This window comes from Zalophus californianus, chromosome 7 (genome assembly GCF_009762305.2).
Source record: "Zalophus californianus isolate mZalCal1 chromosome 7, mZalCal1.pri.v2, whole genome shotgun sequence".
Taxonomy (NCBI): Eukaryota; Metazoa; Chordata; class Mammalia; order Carnivora; family Otariidae; genus Zalophus; species Zalophus californianus.
The window spans coordinates 76,387,745-76,411,666 of record NC_045601.1 but is presented as its reverse complement, the minus strand read 5'-3'; the positions used below and the strand labels follow the sequence as shown (position 1 = coordinate 76,411,666).

The following is a 23,922-nucleotide window of genomic DNA, read 5'->3' as shown; positions in this document are numbered from 1 at the left end:
CTCAACAGGAGATCAAAGAAAAGAATAGCAACAACTCTCTGAACAGAAAAGCGACCACTTACTGGAAGGTAGGACGTGCGGAGAAGTGAATCCGAGGCGATATTCGGGAGGATGTGACAGCGGGGGGGGGGGGGGGGTCTGTCGGCCGCTTCTGGCAAGTGATAGAGCCGCGGAGCACAAAATCGGAACTTTTAGAATTCGGCTCCGCTGAGGGATGTCGCTCCAGTGGCTAAGCTTGGGGGTGGAACCCTCGCAGGACAGTGTGGTCTCAGGACCCTCGGGGTCACAGAAAGACCGGAGGTGCTTGAGTGTGGCAGAACTCCTGGGTATCGGAGTGGGGAAGCCAGCTGCAGAGACGGAGCTGAGGCACGGGCTCTCAGCTGGGGGTTGCCATAAACTGTGATCGGCGAAACAGTCGAGCCACTGCTCCTCCAGCAGGGACCCAACAAGTGGCAGATCCGGGGAGACTCCCCTTCCTCCCAGGGGAGGAGCAGTGCCAGAGGGCGCCGCAGCGATAGGCTGGGTTTGGAGACTCGACACGGGGTCAGGTGCCAGAGATAGAAACGCTCAGTCACAGGCCGGGTGAGCACGCAGTGCGGCCGGAGACCGGGGAGACGGGAGTGACTGCCTTTCTCTGGGGGCGCACTGAGGAGCGGGGCCCCGAGTTCTCGGCTCCTCCGGGTCAGAGATTGGGAGGCGGCCATTTTCACTCTGGTCCTCCAACGCTGTATGGAAAGCTTGCAGGGAACAAAAGCTCCCGAGAGCAAACCCAAGCAGACTGCTTAGCCCGGACCGGCAAGGGCAGGGCAATTCCGCCTCCGGCAAAGACTTTTGGGAACCAAGGCAACAGGCCCCTCCCCCAGAAGATCAGCACGAACAGCCAGCCAAGACCAAGTTTACCGATCAAGGAGAACGGGAGAACTCCAGCGCTAGGGGAATACTGCACGTAGAAATCATGGCTTTTTCACCATGATTCATTAGTCTTTCAAAGTTAATTTTTTTGAACTGTTTTTTTTTTAATTTTTCTTTTTCCCTTTTTCAACCAACATCAATCCCTTTTTAAAAAAAAAAAATTTTATTTTTAATTTTTAGAGTCATATTCTATCCCTTCATACTAGTTACCATTATTTTTGGCAGATATATATATAAGTTGTTCTCTCTTTAAAATATTGAGATACAGTTTCTTCTAACATATCAAAATATATCCTAAATCTCTAGTGTATGGCTTTGTTCTAGTCTCCTGCCTGATCACATTCTCTCCCCCCCTTTTTTTTTCTTTCTTTCCTTTTTTTTAATCCTCTTCTTTCTTTTTTCAAACATCTTCTTATCAATTCCTTTTTAAAAATTTTTTTATAATTTTCATTTTTACAGTCATATTCTATCCCTTCATCGTATCAACCCTTATTTTGTACATATATAAGTCTTTCTTTCTTTAAAATTTTAGAAGGCACTTTCCTTTAAAAGACTAAAATACACCCAAAATCTAGTGTGTGGCACTGATCTATGCACCACCATGATCATATTTGATCATACTCTGTTTTTTTTGTTTTGTTCTATTTTTGTTTGTTTTTATCTTTTTCTTTTTCTTTTTTTCCTCTTTCTTTTTTCTTTCTTTCCCTTTCTTTTCCCCTGGTTTCAGGTCTTTTCTGATTTGATGAGAGTCTATTTTCTGGGGACATTGTTAACCTGTTAGCATTTTGGTCTCTCATTCATCTATTCTCCTCTGGACAAAATGACAAGACGAAAAAAATCACCTCAACAAAAAGAATAAGAGGAGTACACTCTGCCAGGGACCTACTCAATATGGACATTAGTGTGATGTCGGACCTAGGGTTCAGAATCATGATTTTAAAGATACTAGCTGGGCTTGAAAAAAAGCATGGAAGTTATTAGAGAAACCCTTTCTGGAGAAATAAAAGAACTAAAATCTAACCAAGTTGAAATCAAAAAGGCTATTAATGAGGTGCAATAAAAAAATGGGGGCACTAACTGCTAGGATAAATGAGGCAGAAGAGAGAATCAGCAATATAGAAGACCAAATGATGGAAAATAAAGAAGCTGAGAAAAAGAGAGATAAACAACTACTGAATCACAAGGGCAGAATTCGAGAGATAAGCTATACCATAAGATGAAACAATGTTAGAATAATTGGGATCCCAGAAGAAGAAGAAAGAGAGAGAGGGGAAGAAGGTATATTGGAGCAAATTATAGCAGAGAACTTCCCTAATGTGGGGAAGGAAACAGGCATCAAAATCCAGGAGGCACAGAGAACCCCCCTCAAAATCAATAAAAATAGGTCAACACCCCGACATCTAATAGTAAAAGTTAGGAGTCTCAAAGACAAAGAGAAAATCCTGAAAGCAGCTCGGGAGAAGAGATATGTAACCTATAATGGTAGAAACATTAGATTGGCAACAAACCTATCCACAGAGACCTGGCAGGCCAAAAAGGACTGGCATGATATATTCAGAGCACTAATGAGAAAAATATGCAGCCAAGAATACTATATCCAGCTAGGCTGTCATTGAAAATAGGAGAGATAAAAAGCTTCCAGGACAAACAAAAACTAAAGGAATTTGCAAACACGAAACCAGCCCTACAAGAAATATTGAACGGGGTCCTTTAAGCAAAGAGAGAGCCTAAAGCCAGCATGAACCAGAAAGGAATACAGACAATATACAGTAACAGTCACTTTACAAGCAATACAATGGCACTAAATTCATATCTTTCAATAGTTACCCTGAATGTAAATGGGCTAAATGCCCCAATCAAAAGACACAGGCTATCAGATTGGATTAAAAAACAAGACCCATCAATATGCTGTCTGCAAGAGACTCATTTTAGACCCAAAGACACCCCCACATTGAAAGTGAAGGGGTGGAAAACCATTTACCATGCTAATGGACACCAAAAGAAAGTTGGGGTGGCAATCCTTATATCAGACAAATTACATTTTAAAACAAAGACTGTAATAAGAGATGAGGAAGGACACTATATCCTACTTAAAGGGTCTATCCAACGAGAAGATCTAACAATTGTAAACATCTATGCCCCTAACATGGGAGCAGCCAATTATATAAGGCAATTAATAACAAAAGCAAAGAAACACATTGACAACAAAACAATAATACTGGGGGACTTTAACACCCCCCTGACTGAAATGGACAGATCATCTAAGCAAAAGATCAACAAGGAAATAAAGACTTTAAATGACACACTGGACCAAATGGACTTCACAGACATATTCAGAACATTCCATCCCAAAGCAACGGAATACACATTCTTCTCTAGTGCCCATGGAACAGTCTCCAAAATTGATCACATCCTACGTCACAAATCAGGTCTCAACCGGTACCAAAAGATTGGGATTATTCCCTGCATATTTTCAGACCACAATGCTTTGAAACTAGAACTCAGTCACAAGAGGAAAGTCAGAAAGAACTCACACACATGGAGGCTAAAGAGCATCCTACTAAAGAATGAATGGGTCACCAGGAAGTCAAAGAAGAATTTAAAAAGTTCATGGAAACCAATGAAAATGAAAACACAACTGTTCAAAATCTTTGGGATGCAGCAAAGGCAGTCCTGAGAGGAAAGTATATAGCAATACAAGCCTTTCTCAAGAAACAAGAAAGGTCTCAAATGCACAACCTACCCCTACACCTAAAGGAGCTGGGGAAAAAACAGCAAATAAAGCCTAAACCCAGCAGAAGAAGGGAAATAATAAACATCAGAGCAGAAATCAATGAAATAGAAACCAAAAGAACAGTAGAACAGATCAACGAAACTAGGAGCTGGTTCTTTGAAAGAATTAACAAGATTGATAAATCCCTGGCCAGACTTATCAAAAAGAAAAGAGAAATGACCCAAATCAACAAAATCATGAATGAAAGAGGAGAGATCACAACCAACACCAAAGAAATACAAACAATTATAAGAACATATTATGAGCAACTCTATGCCAGCAAATTAGATAACCTGGAAGAAATGGGTGCATTCCTTTTCGCAACGGGTTTGCCGCCAGAACACAGGTGTCGTGAAAACCACCGCTCAACCTAAACCAAAATGGGAAAGGAAAAGACTCACATCAACATCGTCGTCATTGGACACGTAGATTCGGGCAAGTCTACCACTACTGGTCATCTGATCTACAAATGTGGCGGGATCGACAAAAGAACTATTGAAAAATTTGAGAAGGAGGCTGCTGAGATGGGAAAGGGCTCCTTCAAGTATGCCTGGGTCTTGGATAAACTGAAAGCTGAACGTGAACGTGGTATCACCATTGATATCTCCCTGTGGAAATTCGAGACCAGCAAGTATTACATGACCATCATTGATGCCCCAGGACACAGAGACTTTATCAAAAACATGATTACAGGCACATCTCAGGCTGACTGTGCTGTCCTGATTGTTGCTGCTGGTGTTGGTGAATTTGAAGCCGGTATCTCCAAGAATGGGCAGACCCGTGAGCATGCCCTTCTGGCTTACACACTGGGTGTAAAACAACTAATTGTTGGTGTTAACAAGATGGATTCCACTGAGCCACCCTACAGCCAGAAGAGATACGAGGAAATCGTTAAGGAAGTCAGCACCTACATTAAGAAAATTGGCTACAACCCCGACACAGTAGCATTTGTGCCAATTTCTGGTTGGAACGGTGACAACATGCTGGAGCCAAGTGCTAACATGCCTTGGTTCAAGGGATGGAAAGTAACCCGTAAAGATGGGAATGCCAGTGGAACCACACTGCTTGAAGCTCTGGATTGCATCCTGCCACCAACTCGTCCAACTGACAAGCCCTTGCGTCTGCCTCTCCAGGACGTCTACAAAATTGGTGGTATTGGTACTGTCCCTGTGGGCCGAGTCGAGACTGGTGTTCTTAAACCTGGGATGGTGGTCACCTTTGCTCCAGTCAATGTTACAACTGAAGTAAAGTCTGTTGAAATGCACCATGAAGCTTTGAGTGAGGCTCTTCCTGGGGACAATGTGGGCTTCAATGTCAAGAACGTATCTGTCAAAGATGTTCGTCGTGGCAATGTGGCTGGTGACAGCAAAAATGACCCACCAATGGAAGCAGCTGGCTTCACGGCTCAGGTGATTATCCTGAACCATCCAGGCCAAATCAGTGCTGGATATGCACCTGTGCTGGATTGTCACACGGCTCACATTGCTTGCAAGTTTGCTGAGCTGAAGGAGAAAATAGATCGTCGATCTGGAAAAAAGCTGGAAGATGGTCCCAAGTTCTTGAAATCTGGTGATGCTGCCATTGTTGATATGGTTCCTGGCAAGCCTATGTGTGTTGAGAGCTTCTCTGACTATCCTCCTCTGGGCCGTTTTGCTGTTCGTGACATGAGACAGACGGTTGCTGTGGGTGTCATCAAAGCAGTGGACAAGAAGGCAGCTGGAGCTGGCAAGGTCACCAAGTCTGCCCAGAAAGCTCAGAAGGCTAAATGAATATTATCCCCAATACCTGCCACCCCAGTCTTAATCAGTGGTGGAAGAACGGTCTCAGAACTGTTTGTGTCAATTGGCCATTTAAGTTTAATAGTAAAAGACTGGTTAATGATAACAATGCATCGTAAAACCTTCAGAAGGAAAGGAGAATGTTTTGTGGACCATGTTTTTTTTTTGTGTGTGTGGCAGTTTTAAGTTATTAGTTTTTAAAATCAGTACTTTTTAATGGAAACAACTTGACCAAAAATCTGTCACAGAATTTTGAGACCCATTAAAACAAAAGTTTAATGAGAAAAAAAAAAAAGAAATGGGTGCATTCCTAGAGATGCATCAACTCCCAAAATTGAACCAGGAAGAAATAGAAAACCTGAACAGACCTATAACCACTAAGGAAATTGAAGCAGTCATCAAAAATCTCCCAACAAACAAAAGCCCAGGGCCAGATGGCTTCCCAGGGGAATTCTACCAAACATTTAAAGAAGAAATAATACCTATTCCCCTGAAACTGTTCCAAAAAATAGAGATGGAAGGAAAACTTCCAAACTCGTTTTATGAGGCCACCATTACCTTGATCCCCAAACCAGACAAAGACCCCATCAAAAAGGAGAGTTACAGACCAATATTCTTGATAAACATGGATGCAAAAATTCTCACCGAAATACTAGCCAATAGGATCCAACAGTACATTAAAAGGATTATTCACCACAAACAAGTGGGATTTATCCCTGGGCTGCCAGGTTGGTTCAACATCCGCAAATCAATCAATGTGATGCAATACATTAACAAAAGAAAGAACAAGAATCATATGATCCTCTCAATAGATGCAGAGAAAGCATTTGACAAAGTACAGCATCGTTTCTTGATCAAAACCCTTCAGAGTATAGGGATAGAGGGTACCTACCTCAATATCATAAAAGCCATCTATGAAAAACCTACAGCGAATATCATTCTCAATGGGGAAAAACTGAGAGCTTTCCCCTAAGGTCAGGAACACAGCAGGGATGTCCACTATCACCACTGCTATTCAACATAGTATTAGAAGTCCTAGCCACAGCAATCAGACAACAAAAAGAAATCAAAGGCATCCAAATCGGCAAGGAGGGAGTCAAACTCTCACTCTTTGCAGATGCTGTGATACTTTATGTGGAAAACCCAAAAGACTCCACCCCAAAACTGCTAGAACTCATACAAGAATTCAGTAAAGTGGCAGGATATAAAATCAATGCACAGAAATCAGTGGCATTCCTATACCCCAACAACAAGACAGAAGAGAGAGAAATTAAGGAGTCAATCCCATTTACAACTGCACCCAAAACCATAAGATACCTAGGAATAAATCTAACCAAAGAGGCAAAGGATCTGTACTCAGAAAACTATAAAATACTCATGAAAGAAATGGAGGAAGACACAAAGAAATGAAAAACCGTTCCATGCTCATGGATTGGAAGAACAAACATTGTGAAGATGTCAATGCTACCTAGAGCAATCTACATATTCAATGCAATGCCCATCAAAATACCATCCACTTTTTTCAAAGAATTGTAACAAATAATCCTAAAATTTGTATGGAACCAGAAAAGACCCCGAATAGCCAGAGGAATATTGAAATAGAAAAGCAAAGCTGGCGGCATCACAATTCTGGACTTCCAGCTCTATTACAAAGCTGTCATCATCAAGACAGTATGGTACTGGCACAAAAACAGACACATAGATCAATGGAACAGAATCGAGAGCCTAGAAATGGACCCTCAACTCTATGGTCAACTCATCTTTGACAAAGCAGGAAAGAATGTCCAATGGTAAAAAGACCGTCTCTTCAACAAATGGTGTTGGGAAAATTGGACAGCCACATGCAGAAGAATGAAACTGGACCATTTCCTTACACCACACACAAAAATAGACTCCAAATGGTTGAAAGACCTAGATGTGAGACAGGAGTCCATCAAAATCCTAAAGGAGAACACAGGCAGCAACCTCTTCGGCCTCAGCACAGAAACGTCTTCCTAGAAACATCGCCAAAAGCAAGGGAAGCAAGGGCAAAAATGAACTATTGGAATTTCATCAAGATAAAAAGCTTTTGCACAGGAAAAGAAACAGTCAACAGAACCAAAAGACAACCGACAGGATGGGAGAAAATATTTGCAAATGACATATCAGATAAAGGGCTAGTATCCAAAATCTATAAAGAACTTATCAAACTCAACACCCAAAGAACAAATAATCCAATCAAGAAATGGGCAGAAGACATGAGCAGACATTTCTCCAAAGAAGACATCCAAATGGCCAAAAGACACATGAAAAAGTGCTCAACATCGCTCGGCATCAGGGAAATCCAAATCAAAATCTCAATGAGATACCACCTCACACCGGTCAGAATGGCTAAAATTAACAAGTGAGGAAATGACAGATATTGGTGTGGATGTGGAGAAAGGGGAACCCTCCTACACTGTTGGTGGGAATGCAAGCTGGTGCAACCACTCTGGAAAACAGTATGGAGGTTCCTCAAAAAGTTGAAAATAGAGCCACCATATGATCCAGCAATTGCACTACTGGGTATTTACCCCAAAGATAAAAATGTAGGAATCCGAAGGGGTACGTGCACCCCGATGTTTATAGCAGTAATGTCCACAATAGCCAAACTGTGGAAAGAGCCGAGATGTCCATCGACAGATGAATGGATAAAGAAGAAGTGGTATATATACACAGTGGAATATTATGCAGCCATCAAAAGGAATGAGATCTTGCCATTTGCAACGACGTCAATGGAACTGGAGGGTGTTATGCTGAGTGAAACAAGTCAATCAGAGAAAGACATGTATCATATGACCTCACTGATATGAGGAATTCTTAATCTCAGGAAACAAACTGAGTGTTGCTGGAGTGGTGGGGGGTGGGAGGGATGGGGTGGCTGGGTGATAGACAGTGGGTAGGGTATGTGTTATGGTGAGCGCTGTGAATTGTGCAAGACTGTTGAATCACAGGTCTGTTCCTCTGAAACAAGGCAATATATGTTAAGAAAAATAAAAAAGAAGAAGAAGATAGCAGGAGGGGAAGAATGAAGGGGGGTAAATCGGAGGGGGAGACGAACCTTGAGAGACGATGGACTCTGAGAAACAAACTGAGGGTTCTAGAGGGGAGGGGAGTGGGGGATGGGTTAGCCTGGTGATGGGTATTAAAGAGGGCACATTCTGCATGGAGCACTGGGTGTTATGCACAACGAATCATGGAACATTACATTAAAAACTAATGATGTATGGTGATTAACATAACAAATTTTTTTAAAAAGAAAATAAATAAATTGCAAAATAAATAAATAAATGTACTGAAGCTCAATTTGAACTGTAAAATATTATTATTATTTTATAAAATATGGCTCTTCTCTCCTCCAAATAGGAAACAAGACAAAACAACAACAGCCATAACATTGCTGAAGGGCTTGAATGAAATGCCAGTTCTGCACAAACTTACCTCTCAACCAAGGACTGGTTGGGTCCTTCAGCAGGAAGAGATAGAAGGGGTCTCAAATTGAAGAAATCAAGATAGAAGAGTAGAGCAACCACTGATATTCTGACATTGTCCTGACAGTCACATATAGGCCATGTTATTTTCCTATTGGACATAAACAAACTCACAGAATACCAACCTCAGAAAAGTTTACTCTGAAGCCATAGTAAAATGAAAAAAGGTAAGGCTATTTCATAATTTTATCTAACAGACAAAAACAAGCTCATCATGCACCCACAAAACACCAAACACCTCTTCTCTTGGCAAAATGAATGACTGTTACTTTACACATTTCAGTTTTATCCTTCTCCTAGTTTCTGTTTTCTCTAGGGATACCCAATTATATAATTCGCCCTGCTTTCTGACATTCCTATCATCCCTAAATACCCAGTATAGACCTGCTTCCTCACATTCTATCATCCCGAAGCATCTAATCTAGACTTGCTTCTTTAGTCCATTCCTAAAACCCCCAACCAAAGCCCAAATCCTATAGTAGTTTTTTCCTAACACCCTTTCACTGAGTGTATTAGTTTTCTGTGGCTGCCATAACAAATTACCAAAACTAAGTAGCATAAAGCGACAGAAATTTATTCTCTTACATTCTAGAGGCCAGAAATCTGAAATCAAGGAGTCAGTAGGGTTGTACTCTGACAGCTGTTGGCATTCCTTAGTTTGTGGTCTTGTGGTACCATCATTCCAATCTTTGTCTCCATGATCACATCATTCACTCCTCTGTTTGTCTCATATAAGGACATCTGTCATGGGCTTTAGTGCCTACCCAGATAATCCAGGGTCTCTTCATCTCAAGAGCGTTAACTTAATTCCATCTGCAAAGACTCTTTACAAATTAAATTAACATTTACAGGTTCTGAGAATTAGGACATGAATGTATCATTGTGGGGGCTACTGCTCCACCCATTGAGAGACTTCATAGTTCCCCGTATTCTTTCTCACTGCCTTGAATAATAAACGCTACTTGTTCAACTACAAGTGTCTTCCTGGTGGTCTTTGGCTAGAGGGCGTCGACAAAAGAGAAAATGAAACCGAATTCAGTGAGCTCAAAGCTATGACACAGGTATAAAGGACTTCAAGATCCAAATGAAAAAATATTCCAGAAGACTTGGATCCATTCATCCAACTGCTCTGACATGAAATTTTTGGTCATGATCTCTAAAAATCTATGTTGATAATAAAAGTCTTTTCATAATTTAGAGAGTGATAAGGAATGGTCAAGAGAAAAAGAAAATAATAGGAGAAAGAAAGCAAATGATTCAGCCTAGGAAATAATCAAGACTAAGAGCAGGTGAGGTGAAATACTCTTAATCATGAGAATAACACTCCATTTACCTCCCTTCCTTCCTTCCTTCCTCAGATGATCTACCCTGCCCTTTTCCTCTAGTTCCTCATTAAATTGTGTATTTAATACAATCAAAGCCAAGATAATGCCTTCTGTCTCTTATGTGTCCTCTGCCTCAGTTGAGGTATGCTACACAGAATTCCATTAACTATGTGAATAAACTTCCAATATGCTTTTTTCCCCTTTGATCTTATTAGTGGCATTTTCTTAATTGGAAAAGTCTTTTTTAAGAAGAAAACATAAAGTCAGTCATTGATTACAAGTTTGACCATAATACCTTATTAACGGTTCAGAGAAGTCATCATTCTTTTCAAAAATGTTTGAAAATAGACATCTCAGAATCTTGTGAAATGAAGAACAACTCTAAACCATTACTTCTAATCTTCACCTGAAGTACTTTTTAAAAATTCTGATACGAGGACTCTAATCCAAATAAATTAAATCAGAATCTCTTGAGGTGGAGCCCAAGAATTCTTATGTTTTACAGTCTCTCTGGGGGATTCTTGTATGCTTCCAGAATTAAAAAGTATTGCTCCAAATGGGATATGGGTTACATTACAAATTAGTTGCCTCATATACTATTACTTTTGCACAGAATATGCTAGAAACAGAAACATACAAAAGTTCTGACGAAAACAGCTTTAACAGCCATTATTTCTGGCTAAGGAATTTAAATAATTGGAAACTTCACACTTAACACTGTAGAGAGCACTGATGTAATAAATTCCAGCAAGATTATGGTGAACAATTAACATAGTTGCCATCATGGTTTGTGAAGATGTGATAGGTATTTTTAAAATTTCAGAATTTAGGGGTGCCTGGGTGGCTCAGTCGACTGTTAAATGTCTGCCTTCAGCTCAGGTCATGGTCCCAGGGTCCTGGGATCGAGCCCCACATTGGGGTCCCTCCTTGGTGGGAAGCCTGTTTCTCCCTCTCCCACTCCCCCTGCTTGTGTTCCCTCTGTCACTGTGTCTCTCTCTGTCAAATAAATAAAATCTTTAAAAATAAATAAATAAATAAAATAAAATTTCAGAATTTACTATAAAATCATTTTTAAACCAATGTATAGAAAACTATCCCTTTTTAATGTCTGCAAGAACATAGAGTCAAACATTAAAATGAATTTATTTTTTGCCATGGTACCTCTCCTAGCACTTGGAACAGTAAAGAACTCTAAGACTTGCTATTATTACAAATGATATTCTCTTATGACAGTTGGGTCTACATGCCATTAATATATATATATATATATATATATATATATATATATATATATATAGGTGTCTGGGTGGCTCAGTCGGTTAAGCATCTGCCTTCAGCTCAGGTCATGATCCCAGGGCCTGGGATGGAGTCCCACATTGGGCTCCCGGCTCAGTGGGAAGTCTGCTTCTCCCTCTACCCCTTCCCCCTGCTCGTGCTCTCTCTCACTCTCTCTCTCACATAAATAAAATCTTATATGTACATATAGATACATGCCATAAAAATAAATATATTTACTTTTTTTAAAATTTTCAATAACATGGTCAAATCAGTAAAACCAAAGTCTGGCTTAAGGACCTAGTTAAACCACCAAAGAGGGTTTTTGGGTTTTTAGTTTTTTTTCCCAAAGAGGGTTTTTTTCAATTGATCAAACTATTTCCTCCACTAATATTACCAGATGAACTCAGATGAAGCTGAACGACTATGGCTCTGCCAGAAGGAAAATGATGGGCTCCCTGCGATTTTCTGCTCTAGCCACATCTTCAAACAAGGAGGAAGAGCCACTAACCCCAATTCATCTTATGTCTCCTCGTATCAATTCACTGATACAGAAAACCTTTAGATCATATCGACTGAAATCTGAAAGAATGCATCACCTGTTAAACATGAAGGTCCAGAAGAGATCGCAAACGGGAAAAATAGCTTAATGCTAATTCCTTTTCCATTTTAAGTGTAAGCAAATTTTTTATATTCAGAATAATAAAGTAATAATGTTACTTGCTCTCTTTCTCATGCCAAGCAATGGAGGCAGTAGAGCTTCACTGATGGTTAAGAGCTTGGGTTTGAATACCGTGTTTGTCTAGTGCAAGTGCAAGTTGTTTAGCCTCTCTGCATCTCAATTTCATTCTCTGTATAATGGAAATGATATAATAATATTATCTACCTTAGAAGGCCGAGAAAATTGATGAGGATAAATGTAGAGTATATATAAATGAATACAGTGCTTGGTACATAGTAGGAAATGGGTGCAGGGGTACAACTCCACATGGTTAATTGATCTTGCAGGGCACTAGCCAACCTCACGGACAGGTCTCCTCTGCTTTCCCCACAAGGAAAATCTCATCTCCCAAAGTCACACCGACAAGCTGATTATCTTTGGCCTGATGGGGATCTGCAAACCTCTCTTTTCCTCACTGGTGCCCATCAATGTTGTCTGATCAACTGTTGTGCAGGAAAACAAATTGGTTGACTGATCAAAACACTCACCGTTTTTCTCATGTTTTACCATCAAAAAGGGACACAGCCTAAGGGTAAGTAGTTAAACTAATTACTTTCAGGATCACACAAGCGTAGACAAGCAGGCTCAGCTTAATATGTGAAAATCTTTGCAGCTACTTAGGAAAACCACTGCCCAATTTATAGTAAGGTGGATGAATCCTGTTAATTAAGGAAACAGAACTAAAGTATACTATGAAAAGTAAAGTATCCTTGGTTTTCAAGAAAAAAAATATTTCTTTTATTTACATTGCATATATACCAAAATTAGAGCTGCAGTATTTAAATATCACCTTTGCCTATGTGCTAATTGTTTTGATTTAAATTTTGTTCTATTTTGCATGCATACTGTCAAGATATGATTTACATATAGTTTTCTTCTCTTAGCAAATCATGTACATTGGAAAGTATGAGATTTGTAATTTGTTGCTGACTTAAGCAATTATTGACTTGGAATGAATATTTTTCTTATTTCTCCTTAGAAGGATGGGGATTATTTTTTAGTTATTGTTCAATCCAAGAGTTTTCATATAAAGTGTTCTTTTATATATATTCCACTGCAGTTCCCAGATTGATTAGTTACATGAAATAGATTTAATTTTAGGTATTTTATTTATGGTATTTGTCTATATCCGTTAAAGCATTACTTTCTTAAACTTAGCATACAATTTCTCTATCATTCCTGTGTATACATATTCAGGTCTCAATTATTTTCATCTGTTTCTTTAAATCTCCACACTTCTCTGTCATTTATTTCTAGAATTCAGTTGCCCCAAGCTGACTACTGCATTGCTGAAACTATAAACCATCTCCACCCTGGTCCATGAGGATCCCTTCTTAACAGGCCAAAGTTATATCAGTCTTAAATTTATTGACACCACATATGGCAAAATCATTTGCTCTCTGGTTTCATCTATGTCTTTTTGGCAATTCAGTAGTCTAGGTTTCTTCTGCCCATAAAATACTTGAGTTTTGGATTATTATTTTTCAAATTATTAATATACTTTGCATTTTTTCCTGTTAAAATTAATTTTGATTCGCAATTGCCCAAACTACTAATCTGTGCCGTCACTTCTTTTTTCCAAATTTGCCTATAATATTTGTTTCTTAAGAATTAAGTATTTTCAAAAATAACACAAAAATATTAATAAATAATGCCTTTTAAATTTCAGAGCATGTTTCTCTTGAAATTTTGTAGGATATAAAGCCGTTATTTACGTACATACAGGGAAAAGTCAATTTTTGAATGAAATAAAAATAACAGAGGTAGTAAAACAAATGAAAATGTTACACATCCTCCTTGTTTTTAAAACATGTAGAATTCACATTAGAAAAAATAATGAAAATGAAGGAGCTGTTAAAATCATACTTTATTTTGAATCTTCCAAAAAGTACTAAGGAACCTAGATCTATCTGTAAATATCTAAAAGGATTACAGAATCTTAGGTTGAAAGGAATATTAGATAAAATTTCAAATGAAAAACCCAGCCTGAATGCTACTTCCTTGTTTACTTATCCTTATTGATCTTTCTTCTGCCATAAACTGAATCTCCTAACAAGTCTGTACTTGCTTCCTCAGATGTTTAAAGATTATTTATTTATTTATTTGACAGAGAGAGACACAGAGAGAGAGGGAATACAAGCAGGGGGAGTGGGAGAGGGAGAAGCAGGCCTCCCGCCGAGCAGGGAGCCTGATGCGGGGCTCGATCCCAGGACCCTAGGATCATGACCTGAGCTGAAGGCAGACCCTTAACAACTGAGACACCCAGGCACCCCTCCTCAGATGTTTATAGATTATTATGTTAACTCCCATTTCCATTCCTTCCTTCTTTTGATGTACTTTTAAAATATCTTACCATTTTAATGGCTACCATGAACACATACGCTTTTTTCATGTGTATTTTAAAATGTGATGCTTGAAATTAAATACTTGATTCTAGACAATCTTTAATTGGTAGTGTAAGCAATATAGTCAGTTGACAGTGCCAGGCCACCATCTGCATGGTGAATAATGCTCCCTGGAGTTATGTAACACAATGGCCCAGATTAGCACTCAGCAATTATTTCCACCTTCTTCAAGTATGTTGTCTAGTACTCCAGTGTCTGGAAATCTTAAACCTTTACTTCTCAGACTTTTTGCAGCTAGGATTTTGGTCTATCAGTCAGAAGCAATCATGAGATATTTGGAATGCACAAATGAGATGAGGGCCATCTTATCTTTATACTGCTTTTGGCTGTTTTCTGCTGCCAGGAATATTTATAGAGATTCCAGCATCCAATCACCAACCGTGGATGCTGAGATATTTGTCACAGAGACAGGTGTGTTCCACATACAGTGTTCAGGCAGTTGTAGCAGCTCTTCCTTCTTGATCCTACGATTGCAACTCTAGGGGCATGTTCTTGAACTCACTCTTTTCAATGGCAACCTCTGGTTCCCCATCTTTTCCCCAGCAGGTGAATCTTGTGGTATTCTGTGAATCATTCTTGGGACACCAGCCTAGCATCTGCTAACTAGCCCTTCCAACAATTACCATTATAACTCAGTGTATTTAAATCATTTTTTGCTTAAAATGCATCATACTTTTTGTTTCCTGCACTAAAACCTGTTTGTCATAAATCCTAAATAAAATGAGACTGTTATGCACCAGAACACAGACTCTTCACCTCTATTACACAGAAAATATCACATCAACTTACTTAAACATGTTTGAGTTATATAATGATTGTATTCAATTACACTCCCCAGCCTTCTGACTCTCCTTATGTGCAAGAAGCCTCCAGTGTCCAAAAGCAAGCCTTTGAAGATCACAGGTACAAGCAGTTAGCAACAACACACAGAAAAGCTGGGAGACAGAGCTGGTGAAAGGGATCCGAGGGGGCACTAAAGTATCTATTATATAACTTCTGAGTCATGTAAGAATTGATAAGAGTTCAATGTGTACTTTAACCAAAGGGTTGATAAATGTCTAGGACTGGGTCCATCCTAGAGAATTCTATTAAATAACACTAACATTATGAAGAGAAAATCATATCAAAACTCTTTTCTTTCACTCTATGGTAGTCACAAAGTAGGTAGCCAAGGGGCACCTGGGTGGCTCAGTCGGTTAAGCGGCTGCCTTCGGCTCAGGTCATGATCCCAGGGTCCTGGGATTGAGCCCCGCTTCGGGCTCCCTGCCTAGTGGGGAGTCTGCTTCTCCTTCTCCCTCTGCCTGCCGCTTGACCTACTTATGCTCTCTCTCTGTCTCTCTGTCAAATAAGTAAAAACCTTAAAAAAAAATTTTTTTTTAAAGTAGGTAGCCAAGAACGAGTAGTAATGAGAAATGATAAGTGTTATTCCAAGAAACATATTTTTGTCCCAGCCCTAAAGACATTTTCATCTCCAACTAGGAAGGGATAATCTTGACCATTCTAATCTTTATATAGTCAATGTCTAGCTTTGAGATCACATCTAAGAAAAAGTTAAATATTATATACTATCACCTAAAGGCTCGTAAGAGTCATCCCTTAGGCTGACCTTTCTCAATATATCTATTTGATAACCCAGAGAATGAATGGGGAATATGCTCTCAAACTTACAACTGTCGCTAAACTAGGTCATACCGTTAATACTAGAATTACAATTCAAAATGGCCTCAATAAGAAAATACATTTACATGTATTACACATTAGAATTTGGATAATGTGCATGCACGTGCACACACACACATACACATATGTGTGTGTAAACACAAGAACAATTCAAGTATGTGGCAATACCAAACAATATTCTTAAAAGATGGAGTTTTCAAGTGTTATTTTTATGAATTAAACCATGAGAATAAGTAAAAATAAGTCAGTTTAAGTAAAGAACAAGAGGAAAAGAAAAATTTCTTAGCCTTTGACGTGGAAAGTGGATCTCTGAGAGTGGGAAGCAGGATCTTTTAGTTTCATTTGGTCATTGGCTAGTGGTCTGGACCAGGTGTCTTTAATTCCCTCCTCAAGGTCCACTCTCCAACCTGCCCACTACCTTGGATATGGATCTGCAACGAATGACGTCAACATGCTGTTCCTCCCTATTGCCTCACCACTTCTCTAACCCCCATGGTGCCCTCTGGATTCCAGTTAGATTTCAGCTCACCCAAGATAGAGCCTCAATATGAGATCAGAGGGAGAGGATAAAGCAAGACAAGGGTATTTATTTCCTTGGCCCCCACTCTGCAAGTTCTCCTTGAGCTATGTATATTATTTTGAGCATTAATTATCTTTGAAAAACGCTTTTTAAAAAACCTATTAAATGACCTGCTTCCCATTTTGCATATACCTCATTCATGGAGGCTTTTCTATGGTAATCTTTTTTTTTAAATTTTTATTGTTATGTTAATCACCATACATTACATCATTAGTTCTTGATGCAGTGTTCCATGATTCACCGTTTGCACATAACACCCAGTGCTCCACGCAGAATGTGCCCTCTTTAATACCCACCACCAGGCTAACCCATCCCCCCACCCTCCTCCCCTCTAGAACCCTCAGTTTGTTTTTCAGAGTCTATCATCTCTCATGGTTCATCTCCCCCTCCGACTTACTTCCCTTCATTCTTGCCCTCCTGCTATCTTCTTTTTCTTTTCTCTTAACATATGTCGCATTATTTGTTTCAGAAGTACAGATCTGTGATTCGACAGTCTTGCACAATTCACAGTGCTCACCATAGCACATACCCTCCCCAATGTCTATCACCCAGCCACCCCATCCCTCCCACCCCCCACCACTCCAGCAACACTCAGTTTGTTTCCCGAGATTAAGAATTCCTCATATCAGTGAGGTCATATGATACATGTCTTTCTCTGATTGACTTGTTTCACTCAGCATAACACCCTCCAGTTCCATTGACGTCGTTGCAAATGGCAAGATCTCATTCCTTTTTATGGCTGCATAATATCCCATGGTGTATATATACCACTTCTTCTTTATCCATTCATCTGTCGATGGACATCTCGGCTCTTTCCACAGTTTGGCTATTGTGGACATTGCTGCTATAAACATTGGGGTGCACGTACCCTGTTGGATCCCTATATTTCTATCTTTGTGGTAAATACCCAGTAGTGCCATTGCTGCATCGTATGGTAGCTCTATTTTCAACTGTTTGAGGAACCTCCATACTGTTTTCCAGAGTGGTTGCACCAGCTTGCATTCCCACCAACAGTGTAGGAGGCTTCCCCTTTCTCCGCATCCCCACCAACATCTCTCGTTTCCTGACTTGTTAATTTTAGCCATTCTGACTGGTGTGAGGTGGTATCTCATTGAGGTTTTGATTTGGATTTCCCTGATGACGAGCGATGTTGAGCACTTTTTCATGTGTCTGTTGGCCATTTGGATGTCTTCTTTGGAGAAATGTCTGCTCATGTCTTCTGCCCATTTCTTGATTGGATTATTTGTTCGTTGGGTGTTGAGTTTGATAAGTTCTTTATAGATTTTGCTCTAGCCCTTTATCTGATACTAGCCCTTTATCTGATATGTCATTTGCAAATATTTTCTCCCATTCTGTCGGTTGTCTTTTGGTTTTGTGGACTGTTTCTTTTCCTGTGCAAAAGCTTTTTATCTTGATGAAGTCCCAATAGTTCATTTTTGCCCTTGCTTCCCTTGCTTTTGGCGATGTTTCTAGGAAGAAGTTGCTGCGGCTGAGGCCAAAGAGGTTGCTGCCTGTGTTCTCCTTTAGGATTTTGATGGACTCCTGTCTCACATCTAGGTCTTTCAACCATTTGGAGTCTATTTTTTGTGCGTGGTGTAAGGAAATGGTCCAGTTTCATTCTTCTGCATGTGGCTGTCCAATTTTCCCAACACCATTTGTTGAAGAGACTGTCTTTTTTCCATTGGACATTCTTTCCTGCTTTGTCAAAGATGAGTTGACCACAGAGTTGAGGGTCCATTTCTGGGCTCTCGATTCTGTTCCATTGATCTATGTGTCTGTTTTTGTGCCAGTACCATACTGTCTTGATGATGACAGCTTTGTAATAGAGCTGGAAGTCCGGAATTGTGATGCCGCCAGCTTTGCTTTTCTATTTCAATATTCCTCTGGCTATTCGGGGTCTTTCCTGGTTCCATACAAATTTTAGGATTATTTGTTCCATTTCTTTGAAAAAAATGGATGTTATTTTGATGGGGATTGCATTGAATGTGTAGATTGCTCTAGGTAGCATTGACATCTTCACAATGTTTGTTCTTCCAATCCATGAGCATGGAATGTTTTTCCATTTCTTTGTGTCTTCCTCAATTTCTTTCATGAGTATTTTATAGTTTTCTGAGTACAGATCCTTTGCCTCTTTGGTTAAATTTATTCCTAGGTATCTTATGGTTTTGGGTGCAATTGTAAATGGGATCAACTCCTTGATTTGTCTCTCTTCTGTCTTGTTGTTGGTGTATAGGAATGCCACTGATTTCTGTGCATTGATTTTATAGCCTGCTACTTTACTGAATTCCTGTAGGAGTTCTAGCTGTTTTGGGGTGGAGTCTTTTGGGTTTTCCACATACAGTATCATATCATCTGCAAAGAGTGAGAGTTTGACTTCCTCTTTGCCGATTTGGATGCCTTTGATTTCTTTTTGTTGTCTGATTGCTGTGGCTAGGACTTCTAATACTATGTTGAATAGCAGTGGTGATAGTGGACATCCCTGCCACATTCCCGACCTTAGGGGAAAAGCTCTCAGCTTTTCCCCATTGAGAATGATATTCGCTGTAATTTCTATGGTAATCTTAAGGCTTCTTAGCACAACAGCTATTTTTATCTTGGACATCTGTATAAAAAATGCAAAATATTTATCTTTTAAACTGTTGGTTTAATCTAAACTGGTGTAAAATGTTTTATGGCTTAATTTCTTAGTCTTTTAACTTTCTTTCCAAAATAAATATGTCCTGTAGCTCTTTGGTCTCACTTTTGCAATCATCAGCTTTTGTTATTGGCTTTTTCCCATGTGGAAAGGAATTGGATTTAATTCCTTACAAAACGAAATTTTGAAAAATGTATTTGCCAGTGATGCGACCTTAGCCAAAACGGATGATTCTAGATTTGGCTTCATTAATTTTGGTTCTGGGTCAAAATGGATTTGTCCGGAATCTATTTGGAAAAGGATTAATATGTGATTGGAATATTTTGAAAGGCAAGGCTAGTGATAGTCCTGGCCTTGTTCCCTCCAACATCTTGAATCATCATTGCCGAGAGGAGAGTCCATGGCCTCAGAAACAAAGAGGGGCGGTAATGGATGTGTTCATTGTACTGAGGGTTTTAGAAAAATAGGGACAAGTTTGGGAGTAGATGGGGAATGAAATTAGGATATTCTATTCTTATGTGTCAATTGTGCACTGGACATTTCATATTGGTTATATATTTAAGTACCTTAGTAGAGTATTAGGTATTGAAAGGGACTAACCATGAAAGAAGTGCATATTATCATCTTATCCTTATAAGAATATAAAAATCATTTTACCTAATAAGGAGGAAAAATTTCAATTTGTCTTTTATAGCCATCATATGGATTAATCCTAGATCGATTGTTAATATTTTTTGATACATCTGATAAAACTTTGTAGTTCCCTAGTTTAAAGGTAAAATATATGTATTTGGGGGAATTAAAGATATAAGGATATTTTCCATAAATAAATGAAATTCTGAATATATCAATTACTTTTCCCTTTATGACAATCAGTGAGCATGTCTTTCATGAAACACACAGAATGTTGTATTGGGTGACATTAAGGAATATAACAGAAATCTTGCTCTCCAGAAACCTACAATCCAAACAAATCTTTTTATTACAAATCTCATGAGCTAGGGGTACCTGGGTGGCTCAGTCGTTAAGCGTCTGCCTTCGGCTCAGGTCACGATTCCAGGGTCTTGGGATCCGAGCCCCACGTCGGGCTCCCTGCTTAGCGGGAGCCTGCTTCTCCCTCTCCTCCCCACTTGTGTTCTCTCTTGCTATCTCTGTCTCTCTCTCAAATAAATAAATAAAATCTTAAAAAAAAAAAATCTCATGAGCTACCTGGCACTGTCAAAGAAAAGATTCTCCATACCTCAAACATACCAAATCCTATGAACCAGCCTTCCCTACTAGGACTAAATTGCTAGGGAAAACCAGCCCTCCTACCTGGGTTTTTTATTGGGGATGGCAGATGTAGTGTCTCAGGGACACTCTCTGTCCAGGTAGGTCCTTGACACTGGTCTTTAGCATGTGACAGATAGAGCAAACTCTTTTTTTTTTTTTAAGATTTTATTTATTTATTTGACAGAGACACAGCGAGAGAGGGAACACAAGCAGGGGGAGTGGGAGAAGGAGAAGAGAAGCAGGCTTCCCACGGAGCAGGGAGCCCGATGTGGGGCTCGATCCCAGGACCCTGGAATCATGACGTGAGCTGAAGGCAGACGCTTAAGACTGAGCCACCCAGGTGCCCCTAGAGCAAACTCTTGTCAGCGTAAGTGTCACATGGCTTCAAATGGGGTCAGCACAGTATCTTCCTCAGTCCAAAAGAAATCATGATTAGAAGATTTCATTTATAGTGTCAACAGAGAAGATTTATGCATATTGCACAATAGCAAGGATTTCTAGAAAATTCTTATTGATAATGGAAACTTTTAAGAACAGTTTAGGGTTATTTGGAATATATTTTTAGAATGAATTTTCCCCTTATGACTTTTGTATTAATCCTCTAAAAGACCTCTTTCAATTAATGAGCTGATTAAACCATTTTGAACAGGACTAAATCCAAAAATAAAAGACCAACACCTAAATTTTTAAATAAAATTTATACTTTTAGAGGCACCTGGCTGGCTCAGTCAGTAGAGCATGCAACTCTTGATCTCAGAGTTGTGAGTTCAGCTCTATGTTGTATGTGGAGCCTACTTAAAAAAAAAAAAAAGAAGAAAAACCCTTATATTTCCAATTAAATTATTTTACTGTAATAATACTGTCTCAGTATTTATACTCTTTACAAAATATACACTAAGGATATATCTTTTTTTCCATTACATAAAAGTATGCAAATTGATAAAATGAACATGAAGAAGGTGAGAATGGTAAGGTTAATCTGGCATGTTCAATGATCACCAACCTCATGTGGTTGGGCATTTTTGAAGAAAAAATTTAAAACAAATGTTCAGAAATACAGAATTCTATAAACAAAAAAATGTACAATCATAAAACCAGAGGAGTAATTGTGTTGCCAGATATTATCTAAACAACGGTGCTACCTTCAGTTTTTGGTCATTCCACATAAAATTTTTATTTCATTGTATAACTTTCTTACATAATTGCAAAAGTATGTATTTTCATTGGAAGTCCATTTAGAAAATACAAAATCTTACCATATAAATTTAAAACAGAATGGTAAATCTTATACATTTTATGCCAAAACTATGTTATAGACTAAGTTGACTTAAGAAAAAAATTTAAAGTAGGTAAAATTGTTTTCAACTTTAGTACTCATTTGTCTTCTTCCCTTACTTCCTTAGGGATCTCCTATATTTCTAACTATATCAACCATTTGCTTTTTTTCCCCTCTCTGTATAACTTGCAATAAGCTCCTATTTTTAATTCTCATCTGAGCTCCCAACAGTATTCATACTTGCTTATTGCACAGTCCCACTTCAATATCTCATTGACATCTCAAATATCCAATACCGAACTCATCATTTCCCCTCGAAAAGGAAGTTGCTCCTCCTGAGGTTTCTAACTCTACTGAGAGAATGACTATCTTCCATTTCTAAGGCTAAATATCGTAAAGTCATCCTTTATTCTCTCTTTTGTTCTCTTCTTCAAGTCATTGTGCAAATCTTTGTGTCTATCTCTAGAAACTACTTCCTCTTATTCACTCCCACTGAGTTAATTCAGGCATCATTATCTTTCTCTTATACTTTTTATTAAACTGTAACATATATGTAGAAAGAGGCACAAAATATACAGCTCAGTGCATTTTTGCATTTCTGCAAATATCCAGGATCAAGATCAAGAAGCAGAATCTCATCAACACTCTGGACCTCCCTTAGTGCTCCTTCCCAGGCACTAACCCCGCAGTGGTAATCACTATCCTGATGGCTAATAGCCTAGGATTACCTTTTCCTGTATTAACTAATACCTTTTGACCTCTGAACTGAATCTCCTGTCTCTAGATTCTCTCCTAAATCGATCTACACATGACCACTAGAACTTCTTTCTAAGACACATATCTGCCAGTGGTGTTCCCCTGTCCCAAGCCTCCACTTGTTCTCCACCAGGTCACAGAATGAGATCTAACCTCTTGGTATTGCAATCATTGATTTCCCCCACACCACATTTAATCCTCAGTACCCTCCAGGTTTATTACTTTTGGCTCTTCACATATCCTTTGAAAGGTTTATGCAATGGTCAGTCTAAAAGGAAGATCATTCTAATGGTCGAATATCAGTCACTGTGATAGTAAAGATTTTAGTCCACATAATACATATAGTTGATATTTGGGGAAGGGCAGGTAGTATTGTGAAAAAAAAGATGATTCAGTCATATTTCCTCCTTGATACAGTCATAGGATAGGTCTCTATAAACAAGATAAAATGTTGGCAAGTAGGTAAAAAGGGGCAAAGGAAATGATTTTGTTCATTTCTTCAGTCATCCATATAGCAATCGTTTAGAGGCACATTCATTGAGTATGGTGAACATGCAGATACTGCCACAATCCCACAATATACCTGTTTTCACTTACATAGAGGTGTCCATTCTCCTCTACTAGTGGTTTGGCACCTATGGAAATGCTAATTTCATTTTAAAATAAGCAACTTCTTGAAAGACTCATATTCATTTGCAAGCCTGTCTCTTGCCAGATATTCAAAAGCAGGTGCAATGGGGTCAGCTACCTCTGAGATATAAACAAAAGGTTTCGTGTATGAGTCAGTATGACCTTTACCGGCAGAAAACAGGAGAACCAGAGCTGAAAGCAGCAGCTTATGTACTTAGTTAATCCAGTGGCATGAATAAGCAGAGTCTAAAAGGTACAAGTGTTTTCGATGAATGTAGATTAAATGTGGGTCTCGTGGGGCTCCTTCTCAATATTCACAGATGAAATGTGTTCTCCAGGCTTAAATTTCTTCTTCATGGACCCCTACCTCATGGACAGATGCATTCAAAGAATTA

The 23,922-nt window shown here is 39.1% G+C and overlaps 1 protein-coding gene across 1 annotated transcript; it reads left to right on the top strand.

Moving 5' to 3' along the window:
- The first annotated feature begins 4,044 nt into the window (after positions 1-4,044).
- On the top strand, positions 4,045-5,454 carry LOC118357195 (elongation factor 1-alpha 1-like). The gene has a single exon (XM_035728565.1). The coding sequence runs from the start codon at positions 4,066-4,068 to the stop codon at positions 5,452-5,454; it is 1,389 nt and encodes a 462-aa protein (XP_035584458.1). The 5' UTR covers positions 4,045-4,065.
- The last annotated feature ends 18,468 nt before the right edge of the window (positions 5,455-23,922 follow it).